Genomic DNA, 27828 nt, shown 5'->3' with positions numbered 1-27828 from the left:
AAAGAGTCAGTGCCCATTGGATTTAGTCCTCCAACATTTTAAAACAGCTAACAGTTTAAATTTTTTATTTGACCTTACGTCAGCTATGAGGCTGTTAAAATTAGCACTGAAATTGTGAAAGAGAACACGTTAGGAGAAAAAGAAAGCTAATCTGAATTCCTGTTCTTCACATAATTGTGTCGCTGCAACACCCACCTAGAATGTGCTGAAAAGTGGATGGAATGCAGTTATTAGAATTGTGAATTGCCACATGCCTTTGTTTAATTGAATGCTTTACAAAGCCTTCAGTGTCTGTCATACATGGGAAGAAAGTGTAAATGTAATCTTTCTTCCTGTCCTATGTTTTCTCTTTCCCCCTTCATGCAACGAAAGCTTCAAAGTTTAAAAAAAAATGCCACCAACTTTGATTTTTTTTAGCCTAAACTGCTTACATAATAAAAATGCAACTGAGATAGATTTTTTAAAAAAAATTAGATAAATTACAAGCTAAGTACTGAAGCATCATCTGATTGCAGTGGAAGTTTAAATATAATGCCAAAATGTATGTTTTTATCGTATAAAGTGGCATCAGAGGCATTCTTTTATTTCTTCCCTGCCAAATTGTGCCTATATTGCAGATGTTATGTATAGTAAAAGGAAAGGCGATTGTAGCAAATTAGCATAAGGAGATTTATAGAATAAAGCAGTGTTCCTTTTATAAAGAACATACCTGTCCACTAGCCAGTTTGCGAGCAACCTGGACTTACTTTGTTAGAAGCCAGCTGGAAGTTGCAAGGAGTATCTCAGTGACTCACAATCTTTGCTTAATGACAGCAATGTGAAGTGTAAGATTGCTGTTGTTATGCAATGTAGCCCCATGACATCTTGCTTTGCTTTACAACTGCATAGCTTAGTGCAGGGGTGTCAAACTTGCGCCCCACTGGCCAGATGCATCACATGCTGTCCCTGCCCCTGCCCAGTTTAGCCAAGGGGAAAAAAGTCCCGATACGTCACGTGACGCCGCTGTGATGCCACAAGTTTGACAACCCTAGCATAGTGGTTGAAATTCTGGCCCCGATTACCAAGGTTAACCAAGGGCTACCTCTGGTTCTTTTTCATACAGCTGTAAAAGCTTGTGAGTACTTTAGGATAGGAAACTGTGAACCACCCTTGAAGGGCTAATTCTTAGCTTAAGTTCCCTTGAAAGGCAATTGAGGAAGTAAGATTCACAGAACACAGTGGATCCAGTCATAGTTTATGTTGACCCACTGAAATCAGCAGGACAGTCATTGATTTTATTGCATCTGGATCCACCTAGAATATGTTAGAGAAAATGTAACAAATCAGTAAGCATATTTTAGACAAAAATATTTTTCTCTTGTGACATGAAGCTCTTTACACTATCTCCAGTATTAAATTATTGGCAAATTGATATTGTATTTGTGATGTAGATTTTTGCTGTTGTTCATTCATTCCATTGCTTTTAGCTCTTCATACACCAACATGTAGTGTTTCCCCAGTACAGTATTTGTCAGTAATGTTTTCTATGAGAACCAGTTTGATTAAAGATGATGGTGATGATGTTGATATTGATTATATATTTATGTTTAGTTAAAGACACCAGGCTGTGAACTGGAAGACTATGAGTTCTAGTCCTCCCCTAGGCACAAAATCAGCTATATGACTTTGGGCCAATCACTTTTCTCTCAGCTCCAGAAAAAGAGCAATGGGAAACACATGACAAAAATGTTGCCAAGAAAAGTGTAGGGACTTTCCCAGGCAATTGTCAGGAGTCAAGAATGACTTAAAGTCACAAGACAAAACACCTTCCACACTTGAGATTTTGTAAAATCAAGCTTGTGCCAACTTTGATAATAGCTATCTTAATTTCTGTTGACCTTTCTTTAAAAACTTGCTTGGATTTTTCAAAGCATCACATTCTTCTTTGGTGTTGGGGCCCAAAATACCGTACTTTTTGCAGTATAAGACGCACCGGACCATAAGACGCACATTAGCTTTAGAGGAGGAAAACAAGAAAATAAAAATCTGCCTCTGCTTCCCAGCATTCATCTGGTATTCATCTGGCTAGCGTCCTTGCAGCAAACAGCCTGGTCAGCTTCAGCATGTTATCGCAGCCCCAGCATGTGGCTTGTCAGGGCTCCGCCCCGTTGCGCCCACCACCGGTCAACTGAGCTGAGCTGCCGCCGCCACCAGAAAATGCCGGAGGCTTCGCTGCCGAGCAGCTGATTGGCGGTTGGATCGGCCTCCTGGAATACCGCCGATCAGTTGTTCTAGCCGTCTATCGCCATTGCTGCTGATCACTCCCAATCGCCTTCACCGCCGATCACTGCCTAACGCCGAATGGTGGCGATTGCTGGCAGTGGCGAACGGCGCCGCTGATTGGCAGCGGTGGTGGAGATCCCTGCCACCTAGAACAGCTGATTGGCAATCTTCCAGGAGGCCGATCCAACTGCCAATCAGCTGCTTGGGAGTGAAGGCTCCAGTTTCCCTGCAGCAGCGAATGGCGGCAGCGGTGATAGGCGGCGCCGGCAATGTTAGCCACCACACCAACCCCCTACCCCCACCGCAATATTAGCCCTATAAGACGCACAGACTTTTCCACCCACTTTTTTTGGGGGGGCAAAAGTGTGTTTTATAGTGTGAAAAATATGGTAATCTGATGTTACATTTAATTATTGATGCTTGCAGTGAATAGGTGGGGTGTTACTTTGTTTAGTATTAAATGATTTGTTCTTCTTGTGATCCTGAAGATCCCCCTTATAAGAGCTCAAGTATTTCTCCATTACAACTAAAAACATTTTAATTCTGAATTTCTGATGATTTGACTTTTCACTGGTAGATTGTTTTTTAAATCAATCAGTCACTTTTTGTTTCAATTATTGTAGGTCATCTTCCTTAGCTGCAAAATTGCATAGGAGCTATCTGCCACTTTGTCTGATATTATCTTTCATGCTAAATCAATCCTGTTTGTACATGCAAATCACTTTCTTTAATTAGGTTTAAAAACGATAATCATTAGAGTGGAGTGCCACTCTGTTAGTATAGATGAATTAGTAGTCAATAATACATCAAAAGTCTGCCATAGTGCGTATTAAAGCCTTTTAAAAACCTAATTAAATCTTAACTTCTTTTCTTTTGTAACTAGTCTCAAGTTATAACAGGAAGCCTTCCCTTTGCCTTTTCAATTTTTGAGAGACAGCAATGTTTCTTTCTTAATCAGTTTCTTTCTTTACATTAGGGATTCTGTTTCCTAAGAAAGGAGAGAATAATCTGTTAGATGAACTTCAAGGACAATGAATTACAAAAACACGAAGTCTGACTTGCTTCTTAATGAAATAGTCTGCCATCTAGCTTCATAGTCTATCTGATGAGAAATGCAGCCAGAAGAACTTCCAGACTGTATGATCTATCAACACAGATATTTTATATAGCTTTTGATATTTTTCCTGATATGATAGTCTCCAAATCACGGGTATCATTCAGTTAAACATTTTAAATTTTATTCATCTCAGCACATAATTTGTCTTGCTGAAAGAAGTGGGACAAATGCAGTTAAAAGACGAAGCTACCAACAGTGTGTTTTTAGAAATGAAAAAGAATGGATTACATTACAGGTAGTCCTCGAGTTAAAGCCATTTGTTTAGTGACCTTTCGAAGTCACATTGGCAGTAAAAAAAGTTACTTATGACTGTTTTCACATGACTATTGCAGCATCTCTATGGTCACGTGATCACAATTCAGACTCTTGGCAACTGGCATGTATTTATGATGGTTACAGTGTCCCAGGGCCATATGACAACCTTTCTTCTGACAAGCAAAGTCAACGGGGAAGTCATATTCACTTAACAACCATCTTACTAATTTAACAACTCTCGTGATTCACTTAATATCTGTGGTAAAAAAATATCCTAAAATGGGGCAGACGTCACTTAACAAGTGTCTCACTTAGCAACATCAATTTTGGGCTCGGTTGTGGTCATAAGTCTAGGACTACCTGTATACGGTATTATTATTTCATGCTTTTGGTCCTTGTAGCTATATGTAGCTGAACTATCCCTGACATTGAAGGAACTATGTAATTCCTTCTTGTACACAGGTGATCTTCCTGTAAAATACCTAAATCCAAAGGATTGTTTACTTTTAATGTTTACGGTAATGTTTGTTTTTATGATTTCGGTGCCATGTGTTGTACCTTATGATTCTTGACGAATGTATCTTGTCTTTTTATGTACACAGAGAGCATATGCACCAAAGGCAAATTCCTTGTGTGTCCAATCACACTTGGCCAATAAAATTCTATTCCTATTCCTATTCCTATTCCTATTCCTATTCCTATTCCTATTCTATTCTATTCTATTCTATTCTATTCTATTCTATTCTATTCTATTCTACTCTACTCTACTCTACTCTACTCTACTCTACTCGAGTAGAGTAGAGTAGAGTAGAGTAGAGTAGAGTAGAGTAGAGTATATACTCTACTCTACTCTACTCTTCTATTGTGTCATTTTGGGACATATTTTCCATTGGTTATTTTTTTTTGTTGGTTTTGTTCTTTTGTACTGTTAGCTGTATTTTTGTGCTCTTAAATTAAAATTTAAAAAATGTTATGTACAACTTTCAGGTGAACCTTGCACCTTCCATCTCCTCATCTGGTGAGCACCTGCAGCTTTCCCATCATGGTAGTGTTGTGGGCTCCTCACTACACAATGACTCCTACTTGATGGCTCAAGAGAACAGTAGCCCTTCTAATGGGCTAGGAATTGTTCTCCAGTCGATCACTCCTCAGATTAATGGAAAGCCTGCAAGTGATGAATTTGAACTACTGATCAGAAATATGGCACAGGTAATTTTATTTAAAATCAGTTAGTTGATTGGAAACATCGAATTGTTTTTTCCAAAGTCCTTTCCTTTACCTTCACTTCCTCTCTTGGGTTAACAATAATTTTCTTCCTATTATTAAAGAATAGAATAATAGAATAGAATAGAATAGAATAGAATAGAATAGAATAGAATAATAGAATAGAATAGAATAGAATAGAATAGAATAGAATAGAATAGAATAGAATAGAATAGTTGGAAGGGACCTTGGAGGTCTTCTAGTCCAACCCCCTGCCCAGGCAGGAAACCCTACACCACTTCAGACAAATGGTTATCCAACATCATCTTAAAAATTTCTAGTATTGGGGCATTCACAACTTCTGCAGGCAAGTTGTTCCACTTATTATAAATAGGAAACCCAATTTCTCTTCATATGTGATTACAATCAGGGATAGTGTTTCCATATGTTACCTTATAGGGGAGATGGGTGACATAACATTTAATAAATAAGTAAAATTAAATAAAATCTGCAGAGGCAGCAGAGTTGAGTAAGTTGACATTATCTTCTCCTGTCACCCTTCATTTGTAGAAGATATCCATTTATAGTCGAGAACTTCCTATTCCCATGTAGGATTTCCGAACAATTAATGATCCTGGTTTTCTTAACCATAGCGCCTTGCCAAAGACACGTTTTCATGTCTGTACTGGGTGTACATTGCTTGATTGTTTTCTTTCTTCATTAATATACAAATATGAAAATTAAGTGAATGTTTTGGAATCAGTGTGCTTTTGAGTTTGTTTCAAAGTGATTTGTTTCCTGTTGTTTTTGCTACTAGGGTCGACTTGTTGAGACAATAGAACTTTTAAAACCTCTAAGTGGTGGGCTTGGTTTTAGCGTAGTTGGCCTGAAGAGTGAATATAGAGGTGAACTTGGTATATTTGTACAGGAGATTCAAGATGGAAGTGTGGCACAAAGGTGAGTTTGCCTGTGAGGTATACATTGAAAGAGATGTATAAATGCCAGCTTGCAAGTGGATTGTAAACATAAACAATATTTAAAATTTGAAATGTATCCTTTAAATAATTATTTTTATGAAATGAATGAATTAGTAAATCTGTTTGGTTTGAGCTCAAAGGATGACGTCTCCCTAGAATGTTCCACAAAACATTTTGAATTGCATACATTTTAACAGAGCAAATCTTGAACCAGTTTAATTGTCATTCAAACAAAACTCAATACACTTTTGAGGGTTTCAGCTACAGGAAACAATTCTTCTCTTTTTAAATCCAAGATACACAAGAATAGATAGGACTTTGCTGAATGCTAGCAGTGAGCCAACTTTGGGAAGAACTGGCAGGGGCGGGGGACTTTATCTACTTTCTATTTATTTGAAGCATTTGCTTATCCCTTACCCTACTGTCTCCCTTAAATCCAAGCATATTTTTTTACCGATGAAAGAAATTTGACGAGAGGTTACTAATATGGTGTGCTTTCTGTCTCTCTCTTTAAATGCACAGTATGCAATACTGAACATCAGATACTCAGCATGCCAACCAACTAAGAAATTATTGCTGGTTTTTTTGTATGCATTTATAATCAAAAATTCCATTAAAAGCCAACATTGAAGCAATCAACCAATCAAACACATCAACACAATTGAAAATCTTCAGGGAAAAAGCTTGCAAACGTTAGCAATGCATGTACATAACAATAATACTTAGACTTATATACCTCTTCACAGTGCTTTACAGCTCTCTCTAAGCTCTAAGAGTCAGCATATTACCCCCAACAATCTGGGTCCTCATTTTACTGACCTCAGAAGGATGGAAAGCTGAGTCAACTTTGAACCAGTCATAATTGAACTCCTGGCAGTGAGCAGTGAATTAGTCTTTATGTACTCTTTCATCCTGGTAAATTTGGAATTTTCAGAGTGCTTTTGAAGATTAATATTCACTGCATTTAAACATATCCCGAATTTCAAAATCAGTAGGATCCAGAAGCATGCACAAAGGGCACATAACCTCTAAGAACTGCGGTGGCGCAGTGGTTAGAATGCAGTACTGCAGGTTACTTCTGCTGACTGCCGGCTGCCTGAAATTTGGCAGATCGAATCTCACCAGGCTCAAGGTAGACTCAGCCTTCCATCCTTCCGAGGTGGGTAAAATGAGCACCCAGGTTGTTGGGGGCAATATGCTAACTCTGTAAACCGCTTAGAGAGGGCTGAAAAAACACTGTGAAGCGGTATATAAATGTAAGTGCTATTGCTAACTTCCCCCTGCTCAGGCCAAGTTTGGACGTGCATCATGGGATTAAGGGAGGTGATGTGCTTGTTTGTTTCCTTTTCCTCATTATGTTGGAAAGCAATTGGCTGTTGATGTTCTCTAGGGTGGCCAGCTCTCTTTTGGGAGATACATGTAAATTAATCCAGTCTGGATGCTATGCCTGTTTTGTGCAATATTCTGCTGAAAAAACGCACAGATTTGCAAACATTTCACTTTCATTGCAGTATACAAACACAATAAACAACAGATAACATAAATAAAAATTTGGGTTGAAAAGAAGGCTTATTTCAATTTGTTTATGCTCGATATGTTTTATACAGATAAAGTTTGACTTAACTATTGCCAATCAGCCTTTCTCTGATCCAGTTCAGTTTTACTTAGAAGTCTGTTTAAATTTTATTTACATCAGGCTAAACATTTAATCATGCAAAAATGCATTTATTTTTACTGACAACTTTCTGTAATATCAACATTTTTATACACTCATTTTTCTGATACAGTATACAGAGAAAATATATTTTTTGCTAAGAACTAAGAAAAATATTGAGAAATGCTATCTGAATACCATAATATTCTCGGAGAGTCTAAATTAAGTCGGTATCTTAAAAAAATTTCTATAACACTAGTCTGTCGATTGATTTCTTTTACTAATTGTAACATAATAGTACAGATTAGCTCAATAGCTGCTTTATCTCAGATCACTTTGATGTAAGTTTGAGAAGCGTTACTGTATGTGATTATATGAGAAAAAACCCTTAATTAAAGCGTGAGTCCATTTTGTAAGATGGCCTTTGTAATTAGGATCCTTTTTTGGATGTTTTTTTTTTAAAAATACCATGTTTCCCTGAAAATAAGACCCTGTCTTATATTTTTTTGAACCCTGAAATAAGCGCTTGGCCTTATTGCCATGCGCTCAAAAGCCTGATTGGGCTTATTATCAGGGGATGTCTTATTTTGGGGGAAACAGGGTAGTTTCTCCTCTCCCATTTGTGAAAATGTTTGGTAAGTAAACTGTGGATTGATGAATATTCAATACTTTTCATGGTGAATGCAGTAAAACGCTTGGTGTTTTTACCCAGCAGGCTCACAGTCAAGAATAAAGTTCCCAGGCAATAGCAAACAAAGCTGGAATCAACCAATATATATATAATATGCTTAGTTTCGGATTGGGGTGTAAGAAGGAGGAGGTAGCTCTGGGGTAAAGCTAGGAGACAGGGTCTGTGGATTAGCTTCAAAGGAAGCTCATCAAGAAGGGGCCCAAAAAAGATGCCTGCAGCAAAACTGCAAGGCAAGTTTTTTCAAAAATAATAAATAAAATAGAAATAAATCTGCATTGAAAGAAATAGAAAACTGGATTAAAAACAAAACAAAACTACAGTACTTTGGAGAAAGTGTCAAATACGATAGCAATACCGGTGATGATGCTTATTAATTTTTTGTTTGTTTGTCTACAACAGGGATGGCAGATTGCAGGAAGCAGATCAAATTCTTGCTATTAATGGGCAAGCCCTTGATCAGACCATAACACATCAACAGGCTATCGGCATCCTACAGAAAGCCAAAGATAGTGTCCAGCTAGTTGTGGCAAGGGGCTCTTTGCCTCAGCTCATCAGTCCCATAATTTCTCGATCTCCGTCAGCTGCTAGTACAATTTCAGCCCATTCAAACCCGGTGAGTGGACACTGAAAACAAGTCTGTCTTCTTTCTTCTGGTTGGTGCAGTCAATGCAACTCTTTGTACTCTTGAAGATAAAAAAAGGTCTCTGCAACATGTTGCTGAATGTTAGCCATTGTGTAAAGTTGCAATTCCATAGAAAGCTTACACTCACAATTCTGTTTTTTCGGTGTATAGAAAATAGTGCAGGAAGTAGTTCAAACAGTTTAAATGTACACTATGACTCATGTCCCAGCTACCAAAAATAAATCCAATTTGGTGGTGGTGGAAGCCAGGGGTGGGTTCTACTTACCTTTACTACCGGTTCACAGCGGGGCCGCATGCGCAGAAGCGTTTTGATGATGTCGGGGTTAGTGGGTGGAGCCTCCCACCGGTTTTACTACCAGTTCTATAGAACTGGTGTGAACCTGGGGCAATCCACCACTGGTGGAAGCGTATTATACGTAAGACATTCCATAAAATGTGTCTTCATCAGTTCTTAGCAGATTATAAACCTGTGGACTTAATTACCACAAAACTTTCTTTAAAAGCAAATTGGGTGAGAGGTCTATCAAGGACTGTTGGTCTTGAGTAATCATTGACTCCTACAGTTGAGCCATAGTTTGCCTCCAAAAGTCATTTGCAGGAGAACAATGATGGGGAAATGATATGTTTTTATCTCCTCCCTGTAAGCATCTGAGAGGTATCTGGTTGGCCATTGTGTGAGCAAAATGTTGGATTAAGAGAGTCCTTGGCTTAACTCAGGAAGGCTGTTTTTATGTACTTACATCCTAAATGATAAGCAGTGTCAGTTCTTCGATTGGATCCTTTGATGAGAACCTGATAATAGGGAAGGGCCTTCATGATGTAGATTAAGGAGGGAGTGAGAGAAGATCAAAAAAAAAAAAAAAAAGAGTACTTCAGTCTGAGGCCTTTGAGAGAGTTAAGCCAAATCCTTCCTGTGGATCAGATGTACCATTTTATGCATAGTATGGAGTCACCACACTTTATTTGAGCTATGTAAACAGCTGAGTTGAGTAGAAATAAGTTGTTCTCAGTCAGTGCACCTGAATGAATACCTTGGGAAAGCAAGCATAAGATTTTATCTTTCATGCCCAAAATAATTTATTCACTAAGATGTTAAACACTGTAACTTGCCAGTAGAACCACTCAAAATATAGAACACTAGAAAGTTCTTTTGATGATTCATAAACATTATTTGGAGTAGCTATAGAAAAGAGATTGACTATATGTGGAAAATGCAAACCCGATGGAATATCTTTAGAGGTTGTTTTTTAAAAAATGAAACTAATGTAAGACTTTGTCTTAAAGGTACATTGGCAGCATGTGGAGACTATTGAGTTGGTGAACGATGGATCGGGTCTGGGATTTGGGATAGTAGGAGGAAAATCAACTGGAGTGATAGTTAAAACCATCCTTCCAGGCGGAGTAGCTGATCGGGTACACAATATATTCTTCTGTACTAGAGTTACAGCATGATAATTACTTATTACCATTTAATAAATACCTTTATTTACTTGAAATAGAAAGAATGGAATGCTAATGTTCTATGAGGGAAAACATATTGAATTAAAGGGTTATCTTTTCCCAGCAAATGATCCCCATAGCAATGGCTTGAAACCCCAGCCAAATTTATAATGCTAAGCTTTGCTTCTGAACTGCTATCGGTCATGAGTATAATTTTTCTATGGAAATAGGAAGCTGGTTTTGTCTGAGAATGAGGACCACAGAAAAGCAGATAGTAGAATTCCTTTATGGATAACTTTTTTTATTCCTGTATTTGAGATATTTTTTAACATGGTCTTTACTCTGGGTGAGGCAGGTGTGATAGCAGAGTTTAAGCCATACACATTTGCCCTTCACACATGGAAAACAGTCCCCTTTTCTTCGAATCTCCCCATTCCCACCTTGTTTTCCTTCTTCTCTGTGATTCTGTTTAAAGGAGAGGTATATATGAGGGTAACTTAGGTGTGGATAAGCAGATAGGAGGTAATCATTTTCTAAATGGGGATGTTTACAAACAACAAGTAGATTTGGTAATCCTAGGCCGATAAGGTAGAAATGAGAGATTTTGAACAGGATGTTTTCCATGTTTTTCTTCATTTTGGGAGGAAAACAGTGCTAAATTTAGATGTGTCCTTTTGGGCAGATATGCTAATAAATAGGAATAGAAGCAATAAATGATACATAAATTTTGAATGTAAGCAATGCTAAACATATTACTTAGAACCATAAAAACATTAACTCATTTATTAATTTAAAATATATTCATTTTTATCAGATGTTGCATAGATATACTCAAACAGCATATGATAAAAAGATTTAAAGTAACATTGTCTACTACAGCAGTATTAAAAGCAAAAAAATAAATAAATCCAAAACTAAAATAGGTGAAACTATTGCACTGCATTGCTTGCATTGCAAGCTAGATAAAACTCTTGCATTTTTCTAAGACACCTCTGTGTATAGTTTTTTAAACAATTGAATGTTTGCTCATCTAGCATGGTAGACTGTGCAGTGGAGACCATATTTTGAAAATTGGTGATACAGACCTGACTGGAATCAGTGGTGAGCAGGTGGCACAAGTCCTGAGGCAATGTGGAAACCGCGTCAAGTTGGTGATAGCCAGAGGTCTAATTGAGGAGGCCGCTCCATCAACAGCAGCTTCTTTGGGTACTCCAGTGCAAACGTGTATGATGGAAAACAAGGTAATAACAACATGTAACTTACATTAAAGAAACAGGACTGACAGTAGATAGAGGTTCATAATGCTTATTCATAGTCAAAATATCCTGCCTGCCTGCAAATAACTGCTAATCTGCTAATTTCAATCTGCCACTTGAATGGTGCTCTAATAGCAGTTTAAGCAATCACTGCATGATAGTATTTCCCCTTTGCTCTGCAGCAGCCCTTTGAGTTCATCTGGATTATTCTTCTTCCACTTACCACCTCCTCCTCCTCCTGCCTGGCATCCACCGCTGGGCTCCTCTCTGTGCCAGCCGGTGCCTGGCTATAGCTCTTCACCTAAATCAGCTGGCACAACTTCAGCTGCTGCTAGTTAGGTGGCAGCTACCCAGCTGCCCTCTTTATTTCATATAGTGTTCTTCGTTTGGGCTGATGTTTTATTTTCTCCGCTGAGTTCTTCTGTTGCCTGAAAAGTAACCTCATTCAAACTAAACCTCATTTACCAAAAACCTCCTGTGCTCTTTATTATCTGTTTAATCACACTTGTATAGCTCCCCCATCTCACCAGTGACACTTTTCCTTTTAACCTATTGAAACGATGCCAAGGATGAATGTGGCTGATAATGTACAAAATAAAAGATAGAATAGGGAGTTGGTGTGTGCAAACACAGATCAGAAGGTGTAAGTGCCTACATATGTCAGTATCAACTGAAGCAAGTTTTAGTGTCTTAAGAATGTAAATACAATTCGGCAGGAAGCTTCAGATAACTGGATTATATTCAACAGAATGAAATGCTTGAGAGAGTGACAGAGTGAAGAAAAAAGAGACAGGAAAAATTATATTTCTGCAGAAATATGTGTTCATGTCTTTCTGTCAGAAGCATAATTTATACCCCATTGTTTTCGTTTTACAGCTTTTTCACTGCAGTCTTCAGAAGGAATGGATTTGAATAATTGAATCATTCCTTCCAATTAGCTATGCCTTTCCTAGAAACTATCTTTTAGTTTAAATAGATACTTTTCTTTCCTGAATTGCTATACAGTAGTCCTCAACTTACAACCACAATTGAGCCCAGAATTTATGTTGCTAAGTAAGAAATTTGTTAAGTGAGTTTTGACCCATTTTACGACTTTTCTTTGCCACATTTGTTAAGCGAATCACTGCAATTGTTAAATTAGTCACACGATTGTTAAGTGAATCTGGCTTCCCCATTGACTTGGCTTGTCAGAAAGGAAAGTGAAAAAGGAGATCACGTGACCTCGGGACACTGCAACAGTCATAAATATGAATCAGTTGCCAAGCATCCAAATGTAACTCATATGATCATGTGGATGCTGCTGTCATAAGTGTTGAAAAATGATCATAAATCACTTTTTTTTCACTACTGTTGTAACTTCGAAAAATCACTAAATGAAAGTCGAGGACTACCTATATTTAGTAGATGAAATCGAATATTTTACTGTCTTTTACCCATTTTAAGGTTTTGCTTAAAAAACAAAAGTACGCAGCTTATATCCTTACAGAGTTGTGGAATTACAACTCATAATATCATACATCTATAGCTTGGAGTTATTTTAAGAAAAAAGTACAGCATCATCGATTTCCCCATTCCTCACTTTGAGCTACTCTTTTCTGATTATATTAGTGATTATATATCTCCATAGTATAAAAACAATTAAAAAAAAATAGTGTTTGAATTGATATTTCAATATTTTAAATCTTACTTCCACACTCTCTGTGTGTGTATGTGTGTATGTATATAAATGTGCATAATTGGATAATTTTCCATTTTTTAAAATTTTGATCTTTGTTTTATTTTCTAGAAATGATTTCTGTAGAGCATAAAGTATCTGCAAACCTCAAAAATCACAAAGCCACAGCCCTAACATTCCAAACATGATCCAGAATTACATAGAAAAGCATTTAAGAAAAATCCATTGAGGAACTCTTACCATAGCAAATAATGTTAACGCTATTAAAGGTTCACTAATTATATTGGAGAGTTATGAAACTAATATCTGAGTCACATTCTGGCAAGAAGTACTCTGTGTTATGTTTAGAATTAAGTGCTGAAATATTAGGGCTTAGGTGAGAAATAGAATAATTATTTTTGTTTCCTGTAAGAACTTCTGTCATGAAGAATAACTACATGTCTTTTCCCTTAAGAAATTGGAAGATACACCAATTGAGAGTGTTGAAGATGGGAACACATTTGATGTGGAGCTTACAAAAAATTCTCAAGGGTTAGGAATAACAATTGCTGGCTACATTGGGGATAAAATATCAGGTATGGTTAAAATGAATTCTGCTCAAAAAAATAACTATTTTTTTCCTAACTCCAAAGTCCATTTATTATTAGCTTTTTGGTTGAGTCAGTCCAGATGTTTTAAAGTACCATACACAATACATAGAATAACTGCTTTGCAAGAAAAATGTTATATATGGATTTCATTTCAAAATATGGATTTTATTTTGCAATAGATTTGTAGTTTGGAATAGTTTGAAATAATTAAAGGCATTCATTGAATGCAACATATTTTCTTTCACTAGATTCAGAACTTGATGTTAGAATTGTTTAAATGTGCTTCATTTGGGAAGTCAAACTTCTATTTTAATTAGAGGTCTCAGGCTTAGTATATTTATAGCATAGGGATTTGCACTATAATTGAAATAAAAATACACGCGTCAGTTTAAGATCTAGCAGCAATTGGCTTAAATATGTATGTTAAAATGTAAGTTTATCTCTTTGAGTGAATACATTGGGTTAGAGCAGAAGTGGGGAACTATGGCCCCTTTATAATTTGTGGACTTCAAATCCCAGAATTCTTGAGCCAGCCTGGCTCAGGAGTTCTGGGAGTTGAAGTCCACAAGCCATAAAAGGAACACAGTTCCCCACCTCTGGGTTAGAGCAAGATAACTTCAGTGATACTATGTTGTAATATTTCTGCTTAAGTACTTAGAAGTCATAAAGACCATTGTAGTCAGATCTTGATAGGCTGTGTTTAAGTTTATGGATTCAAGTCATAACAGCTTTACAAATACATGACTCAGACATACCTTTAATTACTTCAATTTTATTTTTAAATCACAGAACCTTCTGGTATTTTTGTAAAAAGTATCACAAAAGACAGTGCAGTTGAGCATGATGGTAGAATCCATATTGGAGATCAAATTATTGCTGTAAGTAACCTTGGAGGAGTTGTGTTATCCCTTTTTTCCTTCTATTATTTAGTTTTTATGCTTGATGGATTAAAAGCAAACAACTCATGAGAACTGTCCCAGAGTTCTTAAAAGATCTCACAGGTGAGATCTCTGATCTCAATTGACACCCGCCAAAAAATTACTAAGTCTGGTTTTTTTACAGAAAGATCACAAACTGTGAAACGTAATGCCTAACTCTTTAAAAATTATTTCAGGAAATTACAGACTGCTTAGCTTAAGGCTACCATATTAATAATAGGTAAAACGAATGGAAAATATTAAAGATAAAATTATTAAGGTTATAAAACAGAGGTGGGCAATCCCCCCCCCCCACAACCAAGCACTTTGTTTTATATACTTATTTATTTTGTCTCTGAGGGTTAGTAGTAATTAGACTGTCATAAAGAAAAGGCCATTTTGCTACTACATTCTAAATCTAAAATCTAAATGAGATCCTGGATGTGAGAAAAATGTGGAGGATTCTTTCAGAGGTCTTTGAGAAAATGTAAGTCTTGGGCTTAGGAGAGATGTTCTTTGACTTAGTTTCTGATGAAAGCAGAGATAAGATCAATGACCTACTTCCCACAGCTGAGGAACATAAATAATTATTTACCTGTAGATTCTATATTGATAGCGTTGCTTGTAAATTGATTCTTAAACCATCTTACAGGTGAACAGCAAAAATAACAGTAAACTTTCCTGCCCAATTCCCATCAGCCTACGCAGGTAGTTCTCAACTTAGAACCATATGTTTAGCGTTTGTAATAAGTGAGTTACAAGTGGTCCTTAAACTTACAACCTTCGTATCTTTCTCACATTTACATGATCAATGTGCAACTCACTTAACTGCCTTGTTTAACAATGGATATTCTGGTCCCAATTGTCGTTGTAAGCAGGGGACTATCTGTATAGAGGAAAAGATTTTTAAAATTTTTGCATGCATTATTTTAAGTTACCTTGAATTTATAAAGCTCCTTCGCACAGTTTTCAGACATTCTCTTCAAACTCTATGCTGTCTACCTTTAGATAGGATTCTTATGCTGAAGATAGTAACAAACCCCAAACCAAATTTCAGCAGACATTTGGCAAATGTGATTTGCCTAATTTGTAATAAAACAGTTTTTCCAATCTTGACAGATGTACAATGACTGGTAAGAAATGAACATATGTTTGCAATAGTGGCGAATATCTGTAGCTTGGGTGTAGGATGATGCTGACAAGACCCATCCCAAGACTCTCACTTGACATAGCCACACCTGACCATCCTAAGGCCCTCACTTGACACACCCACATCTGGCCTATCACAAGACCCACACTCACACCTTACAAACAGAAGAACACTGACACTGACATCCCTTAAACTCTGCTGAAGATGTTACCTAGCCTGGTAACAAAACATTCAGAAACCAATCCACAAGCATGGAGAATGAACCGTCACCCTCATGTTTAATCCATAGGTGGATGGAACCAATCTTCAAGGTTTTACCAACCAGCAAGCAGTGGAGGTTTTGCGACATACTGGGCAAACAGTCTATCTGACTTTGGTCCGAAGAGGAGGCCTGAAACAGGAAAATCACACTCAGTCTCATGATGACTTCAGTGATGCTGTTGAAAAGGATTCAATTTTCCAAACAATGGATATTGGCACAAACACAGGCAATTAAGATTATCTTTGCTTCACGTTTCTTGAATTTTATTTTCTGTTCTTCAGAGGCTAAACCAAAGTGGCTTAAAGTCATTCTTGCAATCCACTTTTTAGTCTCAGTTGGAGAAAGAAAAAGCATACTCAAAAGGAGAAACAAAAAAGTCTTGTGGATTTTTTCTTTCATGAATAACAAATAAATAATCTTCAAATAATATTGTTTCTGTGATTTATGTTTTATGGTAGAACTAAAAAAAAAAATTAAAATACAAAAACCAAAACAAAATGAAAGTGAATGAAAGAATTTAAGCCTTAGGGAATTAATGCCATGGTGCTCATTATTTCTCTCTATTTTGACCCCTAAAATCTGTGATTCAACTTTCCCAATTCAGGTTTCCATAGAATCACCCATGTATGTGACATCAGTCAGATTTTCCCCATTTGGATTAACCATATTTTCCCCCTTTCAGATAATATAGAAGATTGTGGCCTTTTTGCTGTTACCAGTTTTTATTTTATTTTTAGTGTTTTGCTTACGCATATCTACACTAGCCATGTATGTATGTATGTATGTATATATGTATGTATGTATGTACTTAATTACTTATTTATATTAATATCCAAATAATCTAAGGTGGAAAACTTATCCAACACATCTTCTTCCTCCTATTTTCCCCACAATAACAATCACCTTGTGAAGTAGGTTGGCCCAAAGTCACCACTCTGGCTTTCATGGCTAACTCTTACAGTCTCCGCTTTCTAGCATGGAGCCTTAACTGCTAGACCAGACTTAATTTAATCTGGTAAGAAACTAGGAGACCTTAACAACAGTGAAACAGGAAAGGGGTTTAACTATATTATCACAGAAATTGGCATATTTTTTTTTCCACAGAAAGCTGCAAAAGAGAGCAGGATTCTCCATTAATGTCATGCAGCCCCAGTGAAATTCATTTTGAAGAAGATACTAATATACAACAAACAGGTTATAAATAATGTTTTCCCCTTTATAAATATGCTTGCCCTCCCTAGTTTTTGTCTTTGCTTGCTTGGCATGGTAGCATGGTAAAAGTTCCTTTTGGGTTCCAAAAATGTATATTTGAGATGTCATAGACAAATCCATCTTCGAAGAATAATGTAATGATGCAGCTCTGTTTAGTTGCATTTATGTACATTGCCCACAGAATTTTAGCTAAGTAAACACAAATGATTATTTGTATAGCCTTTCCTTTGAATCTTTTAACTTCTAAGTATCTTATCCACAGGTATCTTATCAAAACCCGTGGATAAAGTATTTAGAAGTTAAAAGATTCAAAGAAAAGGCTATAAAATAGTTATTTGAGTTTGTCTAGTTAAAACTCTATGGACAATGTACATAAATGTACACAAAGTTGATTTCCTGAAGGCATCCAGCTTCATATATCAAGTGTTAAAATTATGAAGCTTAATTTTCAGCATACTAAACGGCATCAGCTGAAAAGAGTACTTATTAATGAGGATGTTAAAAGTAAATTATCATTAGATAACAAAACATACCGTTGAAGATATTTCATGATTGTTTATTTACAATGAAAAACCTTAAGGATAATACTGGGCGAACAGCAGTTTTAATATATTAGAAAATGTAGGTGTAGCATAAAGCAGAATTCATAACTGAAGTTAGCCATGTATACACACAATTCTTTTATCTGTGATTGATCACATTTGTTTATATCTTATTTTTAAATAAGCAAGTATAATTTGTGATATACATAGCTGATTGTAGCTCACCTCTCCTGTGCGAGCTGCATTGGCTTCCGGTGGACTTCCGGGTGCGCTTCAAGGTGTTGGTGACCACCTTTAAAGCGCTCCATGGTTTAGGGCCGGGGTACTTACGGGACCGCCTTCTGCCACCAATTGCCTCCCACCGGCCGGTTTGCTCCCACAGAGAGGGCCTCCTCAGGGTGCCGTCAGCCAGACAATGTCGGCTGGCGACCCCCAGAGGGAGAGCCTTCTCTGTGGTGGCACCTACCTTCTGGAATGATCTACCCCCAGAGATACGAGTGATCCCAGACCTCCGGACTTTTTGTCGGGCCCTAAAAACTTACTTTTTTCAGTTAGCCGGGCTGGCCTAATTCCATGTTGGTTTTAACGTTTGATACTGATTTTAATTGAAATGTTTTAAATTATGGGCCAAATTTCATTTAATTATTTTTAAAAATTATTTTAACTTTTGTGTATAAATGTTTTTATTTTGGCTGTTTACTGCCCTGAGTCCGAAAGGAGAAGGGCGGTATACAAATCTAATAAAAGATAAAGATAAAGATCAAGCCATGCTAAAGAGAGATTATTCGGATTCTGTGAATTTCATGTTTCCACCTACTTCGGATTTTTAAGCGTGTGAGTGTTTGAGGATATTGTAAGTGCTTGGTGGGTCACTGTACATATCTGACAAACTCCAGTTACCGTAGTAAGAGATAAACTAGATCAGATTTAAAATGGTAAATTATTACACTCACAATATGTTTCTTTTTCCCATTTTTAAATAAATATACAAATTGTTAAATGATTCCAGGAAGTGTATTCTTCCACTGCCCTCTAGAGACCATGTTTCGGTAGGAGCCTTTGAAAATGAGGTCATAGTTTCAAAAAAAATAAAATCTTAAATATAGAGAATATTTCTTGAGTGCTTAAATATTAAATAATATATTTATTTGTATATGTAACTCAAGATATAAGCAAAGTAATATCAAAATCATTACAATGGTAAATATTCCAACCTGAGAATAAGTTTCTTTTAACTTTAACTTAACCTCTGAATAAATATGAAAGGAATATTGTGTGTTGAACAATTTTGGGAACTGATTTTAATAAACCTGAATACATAATGTTATTTACTAGTGTACTCCTGTTGAAGAGAACTATGAAATGATAGCCATAGTTTTATAAGTAAAAACAAAGACTTTTAATTATTCTTCAGAATTGGAAAACAATCACCCATAAGCTTAGCAGCGCTTTCTGCTTTATCCTTTGAATTTTAGTTCTTATTTTTATTTGTTAATGTTTCAATCACCCAAACTTGTTTTGCCTATATTTGTAGAGTGCAGAGGTGTAAGATAGTAATGAATAACCAGAATGAGCCTTTCAGAGAAGAGTTGGGTCAGGAAAGAAGAACATGCCTGTAATTTCTGCATTCACAGAAAGGAAACGGTGCAGCGGACTGTAGCCAGACAGAAATCCAGTTATTCAGGAAGCTAGACTAGCACAATTGGGATTCTATGGAAGAGAGATAAAAGGAAGTTCTTGAGTAATGCAAGCCTAAATTGAATAGCCAAGGTAATACTGAAGGATTGAGTCTCATGCTGATTTAATTTCAAATAGAACTGGATAACGCTAAAAGTTTATTAAGGTATATATGGTACAAAATTGGTTAGAAAAAGCAATTTAAAAATGAACTGTTATTTTTGTGACTTAATCCAAATGAATTCAGCTAACTTTCAAAGGATTTTAAAAACCAAAATTTAAGTTATAATTCCTTTCCCCCCCCTTTTCCTTTTTTAGATACGTAGTATTGAAAAGTATTTTCTTTTTCATTTTATATAAATCAGATGCATGTTTACAAATTCTAATGCAATTCATTTTCTACCTAGAGATAAGAATGTCATAGTTTTGCTTAGGATAATTGTCACATCTTACAGATATTCAGCTAACATCCCTAGAAGAAGAAATATTGCTGAACAAATGGCAGAAGATTTTGGGGAAAAATTATGAAGTTGTGGTAGGTCGACTCATTGCTTTCTTATTAAAAGAATAAACACTTTGCTCTTCCTTGGGAGTGACATTGTTTTTTAAAACCTAAAAATGTGGTAAAACAAAACTTTTATGTAATCTTAGGCAGTCAGAAAACGAATCCTAAATTTGATCAAACAGTTTATAAATATTGCTTCCTGGGGAGTTTTCATTAATTCAGTCGATAAGTATTGGCAGCATTTGTTTAGTAACTTTTGGAGTCCATTTTATATTTTGATTCTCCTTGTTGTCAACAGTGCATAGTTTCATTTCTTGGGGTAGCATTTTTGCATGATGACCTCTCTCAATGTGGGCAGAGCTACAGTTGAATTCTGAAATCTACATTTGGAAAGCAAAACAATGTTGCTTGTTAGGAAATCTACCCACTTCCAACATACAACATTTAGCATAATCCTTGCTTCGTAAGATTTCTTGCACATAGCTGATATTTGGAATAAAAGACTTCCCTCTTTTAATCTGACATTCATCTACCAGTAATAAATGCCACTAATTTTAATGTTGGCCTGCTTTCAGGTAAGTAATGCAAAATTTAACAATTAGGGCCTATATTTTCTTGTATTGCTGCTGTTGACCCCTAGTTCATTGCTGGATGGTCTTTTAGTATCGCTTACAGAGATATTTTTTTTAAAGGAAACCAGTTTGCCCCACTTTTACTGGCATTTTAACAGATCATTTGCATTTTTTCCTTTTAGTTTTTCTTCCCTCCTATGATTTATGATAATGATTGCTGATCCTCTATTTTCATTATTTGTTTTTAAATTGATTGCTAATTGACACTTTTATTCTTTTAAAGTAACGATTATGTGAGGGATTTTGGTAGCCCTTTGGCCTACAAGCCTTAAAATGTGTTTAGTTTTTATGTAATAAAAACTGTTTTCCTAGCTGACACTTTACTTCTCATTGAGTCTTCCTTTAACACATTTTAGAACGTATAAGCAACTACTTTTGTGTGCAGTAGTCCAAGGGATGTTACAAGGATGTGGAACTTTTGAATAGAATTCTGCAGCAGGGTCATAGATGCAGTTCCTGTTCTTTGACTGTTCCCCACCTGGGGATTAGTAAACCATAGATAATTATGTTGCCAGGTGCATGTCCTGTTAACGCTTGACTTGTTTCAGAAACAACAAGGATTGCCAGATATGGAATCCAGTTCTTTTTCTTCAAACTGGAAACATTTCTGTTTCCGAATACTGTATTTGCTAACTATTGTTCCATGGCGGCCACAAAAGATGGTGTAATGAGAAGTGTGGAACCTTTGATAGTTTTATTTGTTCCCTTCATTTGTGAGACTCTGGGACAGCTGTAGCTACCAGCATCTGTTACCCTTTGCAAATGAGAAAAAGGATGTTACAGCTGGATGCTCCTTTTCAGCTCACATTGTGATTCCATCTTGTTTTGATGTGAGAAATCAATGAACATGGATGTTGTTTGAAAGAAATGAGCCTGTAGCTTAAGAAGTAGAGCATTTGTAGCAAAACAGCTTTTACATTTACTGGTCCTTTGTATAGGATCTCGGTGCAATTTTCTAAGGCTCTGATTTCTTGGTGTTATGAAGATTGTATTCTTCTTCTTTCTAGGTGGCGGATGTGAACAAGTTTAGTGAAAGCAGCGGACTGGGGATTAGCTTAGAAGCTACAGTGGGACATCATTTTATTCGGTCTGTTTTGCCTGAAGGGCCTGTTGGACGATGTGGCAGATTGTACAGTGGAGATGAATTACTAGAAGTATGAATTAATCTTTCTTATTCTTCTGCTCTCTTAAAAGATATGCTGAGGGATTTTTTTCACTTTTAATATTTTCTTAGCATAGAGTACAGGTAGTCCTTGACTTACAACAATAATTGAGAGCAGAATTTCCATTGATAAGCAGGACGGTTAGTGAGTTGTGGCCAATGTTGGTGTGGTTGTTAAGTGAACCAACACAGTTGTTAAACCAATCATGTGGTTGTTAACTGAATCCGGCTTCCTCCATTGACTCTATTTGATGGAAGCCAGCTGGGAAGGTTGGAAATGGTAATCATATGACCCCAGGACATATGCAGCTGTCATAATTACATTCCCGATTGCCAACCTCCCAAATTTTGATCATGTGACCTTGGGGATGCTGCAACAGTTGTAAATGCGAGAACTAGTCATAAGTCAGTTTTTTCAGTGCCAGTGAAACATCGAATGGTCACTAAAGAAATTGTTGTAGGGCGAAGACTACCTGTATTCATGTACTTGTAAAAGAAATACAGGTAGTCCTTGACTTCATTTAGTGACAGTTCGAAGTTACAACGGCACTGAAAAAAGTGACATGATCATTTTTCACACTTATGACCTTTGCAGTATCCCCATGGTCACATGATTTACATTCAGATACTTGAAAACTGGCTCACATTTATGATGGTTGCAGTGTCCCCGGGCCATGTGATCTTCTTTACAACCTTCTGACTAGCAAAATCAATAGGGAAACCAGATTCACTTAACAACCAGGTTACTAATTGAAGAACTGCAGTGATTCATTTAACAAATGTGAGGAGAAAAGTCCTAAAATGGGGCAAAACTCACTTATCAAATTTGTCATTAGCAACATAAATTTTGGGCTCAGTGGTGGCCGTAAGTTGAGGACTACCTGTGTATAGCCTGTATAAATTCACAATATGCTAGTATGTTCTAAGGTAATGATAATATAAATACTCCCTTCTGCTTGTCAGAAGTTCGCAAACTTGATGGGGACTGCAACCAAGAAATTAAAAGACACTTGCTCCTGGGGAGGAAAGCTGTGGCAAATCTAGATAGCATACTAAAAAGCAGAGACATCACCCTGCCAACAAAAGTGCGTATGGTTTTCCCAATTGCAATGTATGGCTGTGAAAGTTGGACCATAAGAAAGGCTGAGTGCCAAAGAATTGAGGCCTTTGAATTCTGGTGCTGGAGAAGACTCCTGCGAGTCCCTAGGACTGCAAGGCGATCAAACCGCTCAGTCCTAGAGGAGATCAACCCTGACTGCTCTTTAGAAGGCCAGATCCTGAAGATGAAACTCAAATACTTTGGCCACCTAATGAGAAGGAAGGACTCACTGGAGAAGAGCCTAATGCTGGGAAAAATTGAGGGCAAAAGAAGAAGGGGACAGCAGAGAATGAAGTGGCTGGATGGAGTCACTGAAGCAGTCGGCGTGAGCTTAAATGGACTCCAGAGGATGGTAGAGAACAGGAAGGCCTAGAGGAACATTGTCCATGGGGTCACGATGGGTCGGACACGACTTCATAACTAACAACAACAACAATCTTTTTAAAAAAATATGATACTTTAGTCTCCTATGTTCAATCTGAAAATATATGTATTTCTTTCTCTCTTTCTGTCTTTTCCTTATTTCTGTAAATATCCTTATTTTCATTGGCAGGTAAATGGACAATCTTTGCTTGGAGAGAATCACAAGGATGTTGTAAATATTTTAAAAGAGCTTCCTATCAATGTAAGAATGGTGTGCTGTCGTGCGGTTCCACCTGTTACTGAGGCAGCATTGGATGAGACTCATATGTTAGAGCAGGTAATTCAACATAAAGATTTATACCCTGGGGAAGAAACCGAGAGGCTACTACTATTCTTCCTTGCAGTAGAGAATTCAAAGAAAAGATTTGAACTCCTGAAATGGCTCCATTACTATTAAATATTCCTTCATTTATTAATTTTCTTTTATCTGTTTTATTGTTTTTTAATGCTTTAATGGTCGTGAATGATTTTAGATATTTATTGGTTTAGTTTTGTTGGAGGCTACCCAGAGTCTCTTGTTTGTGAGACTGCTGGCTATATAAATTAAACAACTAAATAAATATTGAATATGGTAGTATGATAAATAAAAAAAAATTCAGCTAAGACAATTTGATCAGATGGCTAGAATTGGATCAAGGAAACCTAGTTTAAAAACCTTTTTTAGATTTTTTATGAAGCTTTGGTCAAGTTATTATGGTCATTTAAGCATTTCATATATGATTAGAAATCTCTACATAAAGTTTAGACTTTTAGATGATGGAACTTATAGAGATTATTAAATTAACCTCTTTAAGGAAAAAAACTATTCACATTTACAGTTGAGTGGAAATCTGTTATAGACTTTTGCATGAAATATAAAAAATGTACTTATGATTTATGGTGTTTTTGATGATTAGAAAAAAATAGATATAGAAAAAGCTAAGGTTTTTATTTGTAATCAGAATTTTGTAATCATAAGAGAATTTTATAAATATGCTTATATTTGCTGAAAAGGAAACTGGAACTTTTCTCTTTTTTGTTTTTTCCTTCTTTCTTTCTACATTCTTCCTTCCTTCCTTCCTTCCTTCCTTCCTTCCTTCCTTCCTTCCTTCCTTCCCTCCCTCCCTCCCTCCCTCCCTCCATCCATCCATCCATGCCATTGCTAAGTGAATCATGTGGTCATTATGGAAATCAGGCTTTGCTTAAAAACACAGAACTACTTTGTGTTTTATGTATTTTGTAAAATTTTAATTAAAAGCTCATTTAAAAAATAGATAAGTTTTAGACACTTTAAATAGCAGTTCACATTTATTCCAGTTCCATTGATAACCTTTATTTATTAATTATTATATAATTATAATTTCATTTAGCTTTATTTTAAAAAAATAACCATATTTAACTTTCCAGTCTCATATAGACCTTGGTGGACTCCTTGCTGCTTCAGAGACAGACGATGCTAAACTGGAAATAGCTAACATAAGTCAGAATACTGAAGAAGTGCAAGGATCTCCTCTGGCAATGTGGGAGACAGAAATACAACAAATTGAGCTGGAGAAAGGCAGCAGAGGTCTTGGCTTTAGCATATTGGATTATCAGGTAATTGGGGCCCCCTGAATTCAGTGGTGGGATTCAGTTGGTTCGGGTGAACTAGTAGTTATATTACTGGCTGGCCCTGCCCCTTCTCACCCCGCCCCTTCCAGGAGTCCCCACGCACCCCATTTTGGCTCCCAGGTAAGCCTCCTAGGCCCAAAACAGGGCGCGGGGGGGGGGAGCGGCGCACCCCCCCCATGCCCGTTTTTGCTCCCAGGGGGTGCAGGAGGCCGAGTGCTGCCTGTCACACACCCTGGCCATGCCCACAGAACCGGTAGTAAAAATTTTTGAATCCCACCACTGCCTGAATTACATCATTAAATAAACTTGTCAAACTTATTTTATATATCTTCATACTTTTGCAAGATACTCATCTTCCATTGTGGATAGTTTTTGACCTTAGATGAGAAAAGGCATGGTATGACTAAGAAATCACTTCATTAACATTCTTTTTCTCAGTCTTTCTCTTTAAGGAGAAACTGAAATTTAAGGAGACATGATCTTACAGTAGTACTTATTCCATGGATCTAATAATTACACACACAAACACATAAACTATTAATATTGGGACTGCTGAGCATTATCACAAAACAAGATTCATTATTATTGCAGTTATTATAATGAAAGTAATAGAAGTAATAGTAGTATTAGTTAGTAGATACTTGTGTAGTTTGTTTTTTTAAAAAAGACATGTCTGCAATACTACCAAGTTTTGACTCTTGCACTAATTTGAGGAGATTTTAAATGTGGAGCAGATTCTGAAATGTATTTGCTAATTCCATCTCTGTGCAAAGAATTTATTTATATTCTAGAAACTGGTTTTAATGTTGCTTTCTGCAGTCTTTCTGCAAGATTACATAATGTATAATTAGGTTTTAATTTTTTATAAGTACCCTGTTTCCCTGAAAATAAGACATCCCCTGATAATAAGCCCAGTCGGGCTTTTGAGCGCATGCCCTAAAATACCCTCCCAAAAATAAGCCGTCCCCGAAAATATTTAAACGCATGCGCAGCTGGTCCCCGCCATTTCCTCTGGTTTCCTCCAAGTGCCCCAAAATAATAAGACCTCCCCAAAATAAGGCCAAGGGCTAATTTTGGGGTTCAAAAAATTATAAGACAGGGTCTTATTTTCGCGGAAACATGGTAGTGGCTTGATAACTGAATCTTTCTATAAGCAAGTAGGGTCAGGGAAAAAAACCCCGTACCATTGTTTGAAATCTCTGATCAGATCCAATAAATTGGGCATGCTGCAGATCCTATTCACCAAAGAGAGCTGAGTAGCAGGAACTAAAAGAAAGGTTTTTTTTTTTGCTGTAGCCCCTGACTTATGGAACATTCTCCCCTCGAACATTAAAATGGCCCCTACCCTGTGGGCCTTTTGCAAAGCTTTAAAAACCTGGCTATGTACTCGGGCCTGGGGCTCAGAATGTGTGAAGGGCCTTGTTACTTGGCTTTACTATTAGCAGATTAATCATCACAGCTGCTGTTTGTACTTACTTATTTTGGTGGACATTTTTATTGTTTTAATGTCTTTTAAACTGTTTTAATTATTTTTTCGAATTTTAAAATTGCAGGCCATCCAGAGTCTCTTGGTGAGTTGGGCACTGCAGAAATTGAATGAATAAATAAATAAATACAAAGTAAATAAAAACACATCTCAACCTTTTTTCTCACACTCCCCTCTTTTCTCCTTCAATAAGGACCCAGTGGATCCCGCAAATACAGTGATTGTGATTCGTTCTCTTGTTCCTGGGGGCATTGCTGAGCAAGATGGCCGGCTCCTCCCAGGAGACAGGCTTATGTTTGTCAATGAGATCAGTTTGGAAAATGGTAGCCTGGAGGAAGCTGTACAGGCCCTGAAAGGAGCACCTTTGGGAATGGTGAAAATAGGAGTCGCCAAGCCATTGCCTGTAAGAATTCTTGTTTTATATAGTGGGATTTTGTATTATGCAAATAAACTCCTGGGGTATTTACTGATGTAGGACTTTAGCTATATAACTGTTGATACTTAAAAGTGAACTAACATTTGTTGTGAGATAATAAAATGCTGTTTTAGATTTCTACCTGCAAATTGCCCTTTGCAAAATCTCTCATTTTATACAATTGTCATCAAGAGAGAAACAAAGCTCTGTGAACCAGCCCACTACCACTTTGTTCTACAAAAAATATCTTTGCTTGGGATTCATGAAAGTAGCGCAGTTACTCAATAATAACTTATTTGGAGCCAAAATAATAATTTTAGTTTGGGAATTAGTTACTGTTGGCATAGTAATTTGAAACAGAGGGTAGAAACATCTTGCTTCCAGAAACCTAGGGTAAGAATATTTAAAATACCCCAAACAACAATGTTTTGATTTATTTTCATAAAGTATAAGCAAACAATACTTACACAAAAAGATTGAATGTATTAATTATTTACTGTGTATATACTTCAGCAACTTTGGTATCTATATAGTAATAATTTTGCAGATTTATTTCACATAAATGCATACATGCAAAAAAATGTATGTTATGAAACCTTCTACATGTAATCTGGAAAGTTCCTGTCCTTAAGTGGCAGGAATCTATAGTGAACAGAACTGAAAGTTTGGGAGTAATTGTTTTCATTTATTCCTTGAATCAGCAAGGCAGTAATTTTGGTTGTTAGTTTGAGGGCTACTTTCTGGAAAAGTAAGACATTTATATATCCACCTTTTTCTGGCTGAATTCTGGTGCTGTGCTACCTTTGCACAGAGGTGTGCAACATTTGATAAGCAAGGGCTACACTTAGTGATACAGAAGAGTACTGAATGCCGCAAAATAAATGGGCCTCATTGCAGATGCACTTGGGACTAAGGGTTGTGGATGAATTAGAGGGAGAGCGTCTTTTTTTATTTACTGTTTACTATTAATGTAAACTCAGAGGTATTGCTAAA

At 36.7% G+C, this 27828-nt stretch overlaps 1 protein-coding gene across 17 annotated transcripts in view; it reads left to right on the top strand.

Moving 5' to 3' along the window:
• MPDZ (multiple PDZ domain crumbs cell polarity complex component) overlaps positions 1–27828 on the top strand; it is a 105177-nt gene that overhangs the window by 12183 nt on the left and 65166 nt on the right. For all 17 annotated transcript variants that reach the window (XM_087886259.1, XM_087886254.1, XM_087886258.1 and 14 more), the window contains exons 4-17: positions 4622–4843; positions 5655–5794; positions 8559–8772; positions 10087–10215; positions 11277–11483; positions 13628–13748; positions 14553–14641; positions 16120–16318; positions 17197–17286; positions 19979–20058; positions 21668–21814; positions 23475–23621; positions 24731–24919; positions 26614–26823. In XM_087886259.1, coding sequence (XP_087742385.1) covers positions 4622–4843; positions 5655–5794; positions 8559–8772; positions 10087–10215; positions 11277–11483; positions 13628–13748; positions 14553–14641; positions 16120–16318; positions 17197–17286; positions 19979–20058; positions 21668–21814; positions 23475–23621; positions 24731–24919; positions 26614–26823 — 2184 coding nt within the window. The remainder of the gene's footprint in view (positions 1–4621; positions 4844–5654; positions 5795–8558; positions 8773–10086; positions 10216–11276; positions 11484–13627; positions 13749–14552; positions 14642–16119; positions 16319–17196; positions 17287–19978; positions 20059–21667; positions 21815–23474; positions 23622–24730; positions 24920–26613; positions 26824–27828) is intronic.

The sequence above is a fragment of the Pantherophis guttatus genome, chromosome 2, assembly GCF_059756535.1.
Source record: "Pantherophis guttatus breed Tessera chromosome 2, ASM5975653v1, whole genome shotgun sequence".
NCBI classification, from domain to species: Eukaryota; Metazoa; Chordata; class Lepidosauria; order Squamata; family Colubridae; genus Pantherophis; species Pantherophis guttatus.
Note: the sequence above shows the minus strand (reverse complement) of the source record. Positions and strands in the feature narration are given on the sequence as shown.